Source organism: Sinocyclocheilus rhinocerous, unplaced genomic scaffold (genome assembly GCF_001515625.1).
Source record: "Sinocyclocheilus rhinocerous isolate Xijiao unplaced genomic scaffold, SAMN03320098_v1.1 scaffold975, whole genome shotgun sequence".
Taxonomy (NCBI): domain Eukaryota; kingdom Metazoa; phylum Chordata; class Actinopteri; order Cypriniformes; family Cyprinidae; genus Sinocyclocheilus; species Sinocyclocheilus rhinocerous.
Genome location: NW_015628726.1, coordinates 265,846 through 277,033, shown reverse-complemented (window position 1 = coordinate 277,033; position 11,188 = coordinate 265,846). Strand labels below are relative to the sequence as shown.

At 36.2% G+C, this 11,188-nt stretch overlaps 1 protein-coding gene across 1 annotated transcript in view; it reads left to right on the top strand.

Moving 5' to 3' along the window:
* LOC107738387 (cadherin-13-like) overlaps nucleotides 1-11,188 on the top strand; it is a 363,553-nt gene that overhangs the window by 343,282 nt on the left and 9,083 nt on the right. Inside the window, exon 13 of the mRNA XM_016550141.1 lies at nucleotides 9,306-9,539. Within this exon, the coding sequence (XP_016405627.1) occupies nucleotides 9,306-9,539 (234 nt within the window). The remainder of the gene's footprint in view (nucleotides 1-9,305; nucleotides 9,540-11,188) is intronic.

The window sequence follows — 11,188 nt, the reverse complement described above, 5'->3', positions numbered from 1 at the left end:
TTTGTTTGTATTTATTATTTATTTGGGCATGATGTTAAGGTTATTATCTGTCATTGGAGAATTTACTATCTATCTATCTATCTATCTATCTGTCTGTCTGTCTGTCTGTCTGTTTATTAATTAATTAATTAATTAATTAATGTATGTATGCATGAGCATCGTGGTGAGCATCTTTCATCATTCAGATGAATATAATGTTTGTTGTGATTTTTTTTTTCTTTGAATTGTTCAGAGTTTCACTTCATTTTTAGATATATCTTTCCTTTACCAACTGAGAAGAGTAACAGTTAAGGGAAGTCCACAAATGTTTGCCTGTGGCATTGTCATGTCGATAATTGGTGCTCTCCAATTTAGACACTTTTCTTTTGGAAGAAAGCTCCAAGTAAGAGACAGATGTCAGCAGAGAGGTGTTTCATTCCCAGCAGATCCTCTCTGGCACTGTACTTTGAAGTAGAATGAGGATTTTCAAAGTGGCACAAGGGACCACAAGAGCTCTATCCATTTCTCCAGCCAGGATAATGGCGTCGTAATGAGATCTACCCAGAAAGCCAATAGTACATCATGGTTCTTACCATCCACAGCGTTGGTTTCTCCACTGCTTCTCACTCTGCTCTCTCTTAAAAGTCAAAACAACTCCATCTTTCCACCTCCTTTGGCTCTCAAGGGCTATAAGATAAAAAGAGGCTTGACTTCTGTGCACTTCTGTGTTAAGACATGCTCTTTGAGTTCGAAGAGGTGCTTTTACTGTGGAGAGAAACATGTAGGTGTTGCCCATTGCATATTATTTTGGGCTTGTGGAGAACAAGTGCTTTGGTTGGTTGCTTTACCAAACTAATAAGACACAGCAAAACACACAAAGCGCACTCTCAAATTATCGTCCCCCGTCTGCTGGGCTAAATTGACTCTGATTGGTTTCTGCAGACACTAGAGAATCATTTTTTGTGTCTGGACTTTGAAGTCTGAAGTGCAGATGGAAGAACATTCGTTTCTCTAATAACGCAACTCCTGTCACGTCCACTTGTGCAGTTTTCAAGGGGGAAATAGAACTTAATCACATATACTCTCTTCATACAAAAGGGGGACTTTGATGTAAAGAACGATGTAAGGCCCTGATTCAATACTGATGAAAGGATGGTCTAGGCATTGTCAAAGCAGAGGTAGAGAGTTCCTTCACACCAAGTTTCTCATTAAAAGGAACCCATGAGGTTAATCAGAGGCTTTTGTTCTAGAGGGATTTGCAGGTTTAATCGGCTCTTCATTGTCAGGTTCCAGCTGAGCTTCCCGTAAAGCAAGAGGGCCTGCCTTTAATTGCAGATCAATTTTCTCCTTTGTTAAGTTGACGGAGTGTCGACTACTACTGTATATGTAGTCATGTGTTGAACTGTTTCTCTACAGTCCCTCTAGGCCTGATTGAGAACTCAGTGGTTGCTGGAAGGGGAGCATGCCAGATTCCTCTTTCGAAGATGAAGTGCATGTCATGTTAATAGTTTTTCAATATTGTGCAGTATTCATAAAATGTCTGAATATAACCTCCCTTGTGAGGTTGTTGATATTATTGTTTTCACACCACCTTTTCATAACTGTTTTTTTTTTTTTTTTTTGAGGATGCATTGTTTTGATCAAAAATGACAGTAAAGACATATATAATGTCACAAAAGATTTCAATATGAAGAATCCTGAAAAAATGTATCATGTTTTCCACAAAAATATTCATCACCAGCTGTTTTCAATATTGATCAGTATTGACCAAATCAGCATATTAGAATAATTTCTAAAGGTTAATATGTGTCATTGCAGACTGAAGTAATGACTGCCTAAAATTCAGTATTGTCATCAAAGGAATAATCATCAAAACTTAACTGTCATCAAAGGTGTTTTTGATCAAATAAATGCAGCCTTGGTGAACAGAAAGAAAGAAAAGGAACCTTCCACAAAAAATCACCTTGGGACCATTTAGTGAAGTTATTTCCGAGAAACACTCTAGCATCATTTGTCATTCATTTTGAATCCAGTGCAGTGATGTTCTTAACGTGACTTTTATGCATGTCCTTTTTGTGGCCACTCTGTATCTAAAAATAGAATATTTAAAAGCATTGATGAATTGAACAAGCTTAGTATGCTTTTTTTTTTTTTTCTTAAGAAATTCACAAGTTAATGTGCTGCTACATTACGCTTATATAAGTCGTTTATTCCTATAGGTCTTTGCACTGAAGCTTTCTCAGCATGCCAAAGCAGAGTGAGAAAAGAGCCATCTGCTCGAGTCCTGTGTGTCCTCTCAGAGTCTGTCTCACTGCGTGACCACTGCAGTGAGCAACCACACACTCCACACCCCCACTGTGCCTTCCCTTCTGACTCAGACACCCTCCTGATTACATCCCATTCACATCCTTCAGCGCAACTGTTACTTCATTGTTTCAAGAGTTTCTAAGAATTTGTATCTATTTAAACAATTTGTCTAATAGTTCAACAGTTCTAATTATCATCATCACAAAGCTAGCGAATCACTCTGTGGATTCTTTCTTTGCCTTTATCTTATACTTTTGCCACTAGCCATAAGCTTCAGCAGAGATGGAGTAGCCAGAAAGTCCCGGAAATCATTCATTTTCAATGAGAGCTGGTGATTTGAGACGCAGTGTGCAAAAGTGCCTGTAGGCGATGCGACAGAGTTGAGCAAAGTTTAACTGAAATGCAATGACTTCCAATGGGAAAAAAGTGGGGCACAAGTGAGCCACCACCTGATACAGATCGTTACTGCAGTTGGGTAGAAACGGTTGTAGAGCGTGGCAATAGCACAGCTAAAGGTCATGGGTGTCCAGGGAATGCTGGAAATTATAAAGTGTATACCTTGAGTGCAGGAGTGCTTTACATAAATAGTCTAACCAAATGCATAAATTCAAATGTAGATTTTGTGGGTGATTTTTAACTTTTCCCAAGAACTGCAATTGTTTTCATACATTTAAGAATTGTGTTTTTTCTGATTTATGTGCGTAATAGAACTTTATGGCATTTAGATTTAGGCATTTAGCAGATGCTGTTATCTTAAGCGACTTACAAATGAGGAGCAGCACAAGCAATTTATCAGAGTCAACAATGTTTGTAGTACACAGTGCTAAGTAAGCTAAATTAGCTGGAGCAAGCTAGAGCAAAAGTGAAATGTAGAAAAGTAGAGAAATAGAAAACAAGAATGTATTAGTAGTAGAAGCATTTTATTTAATTTTACTTTAAATATGAGCTGTTATAGAAAATTACTTTTGTTTATGGTTATTTTCTTGATTCATCAATTATTTTTAAATTGCAAAAAGGTGATTATGACTATGACTATTGTTATGAAAATCTCCTTAAACATGTTTATATTTTAATACATACAAAGTATTTTTTTTCTATTTTTCAGTCAGACAGACAGTGAGTGAAAGAGAGAGAGAGAGACTGAATAGACGGTAACAGAGTAATACAGACAGAGAAACACTTGGTATCAGCCCAAGCTGCAGTAGTCAATTGGACCGTCTTCCAGGGGCAGCATCAGGTGGAACAGATGCTATGGGCCAGTGGGTCAGTGCCAAAATAAAGAAACTCACTGAACCGAGGGTCTGTCTTTGGGGTCTGAGGGGATGAGATAGAATCCTGTACTGTCACAAAATCATTAATGCAACCAACAGCATCATTCCCTGACACGTCACTCAAATCTTTCCTTAACAAGAATGGTATTTTTTTACCAGGCACTGTTTCATCACAAGCTCAATGTTTTTTACTTATTTGTCCACTAACAGTGTCCAAGAGTTTATATCGGCATAACAGTAGTATGCTGACATTGTTATAAACATTTCCACCATAGTGTCATTTCCAACCTTTTTCAAGTTGTAGCATTTGGACCAATCAGACACACAATTGTTCATTAGATTTAACAAATCAGTTATTCATTAGATTAAAAAACAATCACAGACCCCTCACCCAACACCAGACTCGGTGGCTAAATGAGAGTGTATATTATATGTTGATACCTATGCAACACAAGATTCTTCTCTTGAACACCCAATCGAGTTTCATATGCAAAACATTTTTTTTTTCTTCTGGTTCTGTCACCACTTGTGAATAGTGTCCCTTTTACGATCCGATCTATAGCTACATTCTCTAATGCATTACTGTAAGAAAGTTATTTTCTGTGACCACGAAAACATCCTTTCTTAGAGTTGATATGAAATTATACTGAATGTTCGCTGGACGGACAGATTAGTTAATTGTAATATTAATTCTGCTACAGTTACAGGCAGCTGAGGTAAATAATTGTAATTACTTATAATTAATTGTAATTATTTATATACATTTCCCTTTTGAGCTAATTTGCTACAAAGTTGTCTATTATAAACATTTTTCTAACTTTTTACATTTTCTGACATCATTGACTTGCTGAGGCAAAACCTACTTATATTTTCACAGGTTTGAATAATTTGATTGCAAATGGCACACTATAAAAATAATCTGCTCACATATTTACTTTGATTTTTCATTTTTGATTTTCATCTCAAGCTCTTATGTTTTCTCCTTGGTAACCAAGTACATTCACTTATAAAAATATATACAGTACATATTTAGGGCATAATTGTTTGTTTTGGTAGAAATAACACCACTAATATGGGGCATTCATAATTTGTGTAAAATTGTCTTTAAATAATTTTCATGCTTTTGATTTATTTATTTAAATGTAATCATTTAAAAATGGTTTTAATTTTATAGTGGCACTTCATATTTTTGGTTGGATTTTCATAAGGCTGTAAATGTGGGGCAATAAACTTTTGAGAAGTAGTAAAAATAAATGATAAGATTTTGTAAAACTTTTCCAAAACCTTCTACAGTTACACAAAGGGGAAAAAAGGGTTAAATATGGTTGTTTTTGTAAAAAAAATAAATAAATAAATAAAACTAAAAACCTTCCCCTGAGACTTTTGCAGTATGTGAAATGTATTTACAGTGTGCAAGCTGTATGCTAGCCATAAAATAGGAATAGTTTTCACGGCCATAAAAAATGAAAATGTATTTTTTTAATGCAGATGGAAAAGACAAAGGACACTTTTGCATTTGATTGCAAATCTGCTCACGAACAGCTGTGAGGCTGAAAAACTGTCTATCCCATCCATATCAACAATGTTTAGTGATGCATTAGAAAGAAGTTTAGAGAAAAGGGAATTGGATCTCAGCAAAGTCAGACAAGATATGAGCCTATATATATCAGCGCACTATAACAAAGGAGAAAATAAATCACTCTCATTATGAAAGGGAAAGAAGACAGCATCTGAAACATCCAGTCCCATTACATGCTGCATATGTAATAGACATATTTATTTAAACAACCCTTTTTTATCCATATCTCATTAATATATTTTATGTCAATGCTGCTTGTTAAACAAAGCGGTGTGTACTCAGCTATTCATGAAGTCTGCTGTATATTTCCGCTCACGTTTACCTTAATCAATACTGATGTTACAGGGGTCGTCGGTTTCTAAGATGAAAGTTATTAAGTGATAAACTGCAACATGAAACGCTGATGCTCATATCTAGAACACTTTATGGTGCATCTAAACATGTGTACTAGGCCTTCAATGTGAGTTAGAGGATGAGGAAGCTCTTAGCACTGCCAAAGATAATTATGATGATGATGCTGATGAAGATGGTAAAGACTATGGAGCGATCAAGCGAGGGAATGTTTTTTTTTTCTTAGTGAAGACAAACAACTTTAATGCTTTCCAACCACGTACAGCAGCCGTGTGTGAATGGGAGGATTTGCATTCCCTCATGCATATATGTCTTCTCTGAGTCCCTCAGCGCACACACAGCTTCATAAAGCCTGGCTGATGAGATTTGCTTGCTTAGGCGATGTACGAGTTTATCTTAATTTTTGCTTTGCTGGAAATGCACTGTACAGTTGGAGAGATAACTTTTGCAGTTTTATGATAGAGAGTTCATGTATTGCATAATGACGTTCTTGGACAAGTTATTTTAAATCCATTTACTTTTTATTTGTATCATTCTTTTTCTTTCTTTCTTTCTTTCTTTCTTTCTTTCTTTCTTTCTTTCTTTCTTTCTTTCTTTCAACGTAGTTCCTCCATACCATGATGATTATAATGGTGATGATGATGATTATTTATTAGTATATTTTTCATTGTGTTTATTTATTTATTAACTGATTTATGCATTAATTTATTTATTATTATTATTATTATTATTAATAATAATTAGTATATTTTTCATTATGTGTTTATTTATTTATTGACTGATTTCTGCATTTATGCATTCATTATTATTATTATTATTATTAATAATAATAATAATAATCATACATTTAAATAAATATACGGTAATCCCATAAATGTTATGCTTACATAAAAAAATTATGAATGTAATTGCTTTAGATCAAACTAAGTAGCATTAATAAACTTTTAAAGCATTTTTAAGGAGGAGTAAATAGATATATTTTTCAAAATGAAAACAAAAGGGGTTTGAACACAAATGTCATTTGTTTTGTGATTCTACATAGTTTGATGCTTTATAGTAATGCATTGACATTTTTTAAAAAGTGTGAATTGAGTGCCACTATAGAACACCATGTCCAGAAACAGAAGAAGTGGACTAAAGTGTGTTTGTACTACGGGACGTGTAGTATTTCAGAGGGTCAGATGGTCCTCAGCATTGTTACATACTGGACCACCTAGACACCCAGTTCTCTTGAATGATAGATGTGTTAGTCGATTCATGTTGACGGAATTGACGAGGCACATCAGAGGCAAGAGAGATACAGCAAGTGTGGCTCATGAAAGTCCCAGCCACGCTCCACTTGCGCACCCTTCCCTGTGGGCACCACGCTCCTACAGCGCATAACCAAGGGGTAGGTGGACCAGAGTGATGATGATAATGATAGAAAGGAGGAAGACGTACGGTCTCAATATGCACAATAATTCCCTTGTGCAAAGTTAAAATATTTCCATAGTCTTTTGGGAGAAAAAAAAATGCATTTCAGAAGAGATATTTGGAGGTCAGTGGCAATATGTGGAATGTTTGTCTTCACCAACCAAAACTAATTATTATGAAGTTTCATATTGCTGCTGGTATATTGCTCATTTCACAAAGGTTGGAAGTGTTTGCTTTTCATCTTCTATTTAGATTCAGATGCATTTCTGATGTCAGTCAAAATTTGAGACACAATATATTAATATAAATTATAGTGTGTTTATGTAATGTCTTAATATAACCTTTATTGCATTTGCCTTTATGTATAAACCTTACTTGAGTGTGTAGCAGTGTGGTACATTAAATATGAATATATCCAAAGGCCTTTTTAGTGTCTACATTCGTCACAGATGTGATCTCTCAACCGAACACTCTCCGTTCCAGTGAAATAGCACAATAACATTCTACCAGATACTTCACAGTTACTGATCTACTGACAAACAGAGGCTATTTTCATGTTTATTCATAAAAAGTTGACAAGGAAGACTTAAACTTGCCACGTCTTACACTGTAAGGAATAGTTCACCGAAAAATTAACGTGTTAATACGAGTCCTGTATGCATAATATTGCTTTCTCCAGTGAAAAGGTAATCTTGTCTGAATCAGGAGAGAAATATGCACAGATCAAGCACCCTCTACAAGCAAAAATGGTTCTAAACAAATATGTTGGTGGATTTTGATTTGAGAGGACAACAGGGGATGGACTTTTTCATTGGAGGAAGCTTTATTATGGATTATGGACTGGAATTTTGGCCAGAAACAGGTTTAAAGTTAAAATGCCTTAATGATTGATTTGTTTCTTGCAAACAGGCATAAGATGCTTATTGATGGACTGGAGTCGTGTGGATTACTTGTGGTTTATTGTGATTTTTTTATCAGTTGTTTGAACTCATTCTGACGGCACCCATTCACTGCAGAGGATCCATTGGTGAGCAAGTGATGTAATGCTAAATTTCCCCAAATCTGCTCCAATTATGAAACAAACTCATCTACATCTTGGATGGCCTGAGGCTGAGTACATTTTCAGTAAATTTTGGGTGAACTATTCCTTTAAGGACAAAAATATTACTCCCAAGACACATCAGCTCATGCTCTGCTAGGTGTCTGAGCCCCCTAAATCCCCCTTGAGTATTCTAGATTCGCCCCTGCATGCTTCTGGGATTTTTATCTGATCTTGTTGTTTGGGTCAGAAAGCGGTCAATAGCTGTTGTTATAAGCAGGAACCTAATCTATATTCAGTCACTACTATATACCAAAACAGCCATATTTATGTAACACTTGTTTTGACCTTTGGCGTCTTTCAATCATAGGTTTGCTCACTGGTGTTAAAAGCAAAGCAATGGACGTATTTACTAATGCACAAACAAGCCAGTTCTAAATTTTTTAAGAGTGCATGATTTATAAATCATATCACTGTTATCGCTGATGGCGGGACATGTTTATTTCTGTGAAGCATACTGAGAAGTCTGCTGCTTTTATGGTGTTAGGTGAGACCGTTTGCTTTTGTCCACGGACACACATTCTTTTCATATTGTGAAACGTCTTGTTACGTACTTGACAATCTTTTTGAGCAGAAAATCAATAAAACATGGCAAGGACGTCATTGTTCTACCTCCAAACGGTATTCTGCAGGGGTATTTTAGAGACGCAATTGGAACAAACCTGATTTATTTTTCTACTGAGACATTACTTGCTCCCATGTTTTGACACCGTGCCTTTTCTTCTTCCTTAGAGGCCTGAGCGTTCCTGATGATGAGTGCTAAATACAATCCTCCTGTGCATTTAAAAGAGAACTATTGATTTGGCATATAGAGCCAGAAAGCTGCAGTCTGGTGAAGGACTTTCATGTGATTATGAAAATCAAAACTGACATCAATGTACTTTCTTAATACTCTCTGTTGGTCTTTATGGAAGCTTGTTTCCTTTTTTATAATATACAATAGAAAGTAAATGTGAGATTAAATTTTTAAAAAAAAGCAAGATTATTTATCTATCTATCTATCTATCTATCTATCTATCTATCTATTTGAAATGTTGCCTTAGTGACTAACTGAAACAAAATAAGTTGAAGTACTAATTGCTAAAACTAAAATAAAAATGTATTAAAACTAAATAAGCTAATAAAATGACAATAACACATAACAAAATTACTTAAATTTAAAGCTAAAATAAAAAATAAGCAAATTCAAAGTATTAATGAATTTAAAAAAAAATCTAAGATCTAAATACTGTAATACTAAAACTACTTAAACTGTTGGTCCTGCCCTACTTTATTCTTTTTAACTTTTTGCCTTTTGTCTCAATAGGTAGTCCACCTGCCTCGGGCACAGGTACATTGATAATCACTATAGAGGACGAGAACGACAACGCTCCCTATGTCTTCCCCTCCGTGGCCCGCGTGTGTGAGGACGCTAAAGACATGAATGTGGTGGTGATCGGGGGACGAGACAAGGACATTCATCCTAATACAGATCCTTTCAAGATCGAGCTTGGCAAACAGCCAGGACTAGAGAAAACATGGAAAATCTCCAGGATCAATGGTAAGTTAATTCTCAGATGGGACAGAAACAGGCACTGACCCACGGTTAAACACATGCCGGCTATTTCTAGGGCCAGTTTGAGGAAATACGAAAGGTGCTTTCACTAAAGGAAAAGTTTACCTTAATATAATTAAGCTTAATTGATTTATTGTTGATTAATCATTTTCAGCACAAGCACATTTATTAAAAATATGATTAGGGGGTGTAAACGCTGCATACTGTTACGGAGCCGACGAGACGCGTGCGGATCCATATGCAAAGCTTTTAATCTAGGACAAAGTCAAAACAAGCAAGGGTCAGATAATGGCAAACAGGTATATAGAGGGCAAGACACAAGAGTAGTCCAGTGAGCGGGTGTGGTCGATCTCCGGCGAACTATGTCCAAACAGGGTATTCCAAAGGGTTAATACGAAACACAGGCTATGGTCCAGGCGAGGGGCAAACAGTATTCGAACAGGGCAAGACGAGAGGGATAATCCAGGACAAGCGAAAATCAGGAAACAGGCAAACAGGAAACTAGACGAGACTAGACTAGACAACTAGAACTCAAACTAGGAACGGGAACTGGCTCTGTAAAGTAGCTATCTACTAAGGTAGCGATATGCGCTTACAATACTCGGCAGTGAGAGTAAAATAAAGATCGCAAAAGAGGGTTTTCGCAGTGATGCCATAGAAGAACCTTTTTGAGTTCCCCAAAGAATCTTACAGTGCAGTGTTGCCAAGTCTTGTTGTTTTCCCATGGAATTGGGATACTTCTACACTGTTGCCGCAAGTTGTTGTTTTTTTTTTTTTCTCCACGGGTTAAAGTGTTATTTCGACAGAGGAGACAACAGTGTAGTTGTATAGTTTTGATTAGCAGTTTGGTTGGTTTTGTTTCACAGACCTGGCAATCCTGTGTCAGTGGTCAGTTAAAAGAGCCTTCTTTCTTTTTTTTCTTTTTTTTGCTCAGTGTAAACAACATTTTAATAACTTGAACCTTTTTTCTACTATAAAGAACATTTTGTGCAATGAAAAGGTTCCATATGTTTAAACTTGAACCATAGATGTTCTGTATTGGCCTTAATTTTTAATAGTGTAGTCTACCAGCTATACCAGCACCTAACTAGCATGGACATGAAAATTCTAGTATTTACACCAGGGTCAGGTGGGTCACATGCTGCTGAGAACGAGAGGATCGGTTTATTGTCCCAGACAGTGTGTGTATCATTAGGTATCACCCTGACCAAATAGCTGAGTGTATTTTGGTTTTATCTTAGCAGACTGTCGATTACCCATCTCTCCTGAGAACACGCACTCAAATATAGAAAGGCATGTGAATCTCCAGACTTCTGTCAGCTGTTTGAGAAGAAAATCAATGGCAGATGCTGTGATACGAGAGAGACAGTATAAGAGAGGACTGGTGAGGTGATTTGAGGTCGAGTGGCTTATAGTCTTGTGTAGAGTTGAAGATACTCTCTCTGACTGACATGTAAAGTGACCAGAATGCTACTTTAAAGGGGTGGTTCATTGCGATTTCACTTTTTTAACGTTAGTTAGTGTGTAATGTTGCTGTTTGAGCATAAACAATATCTGCAAAGTTACGAAGTTTAAAGTTCAATGCAAACGGAGATATCGTCTTTTAAAATTCTGGCAGTTTAATGCCTACAAAA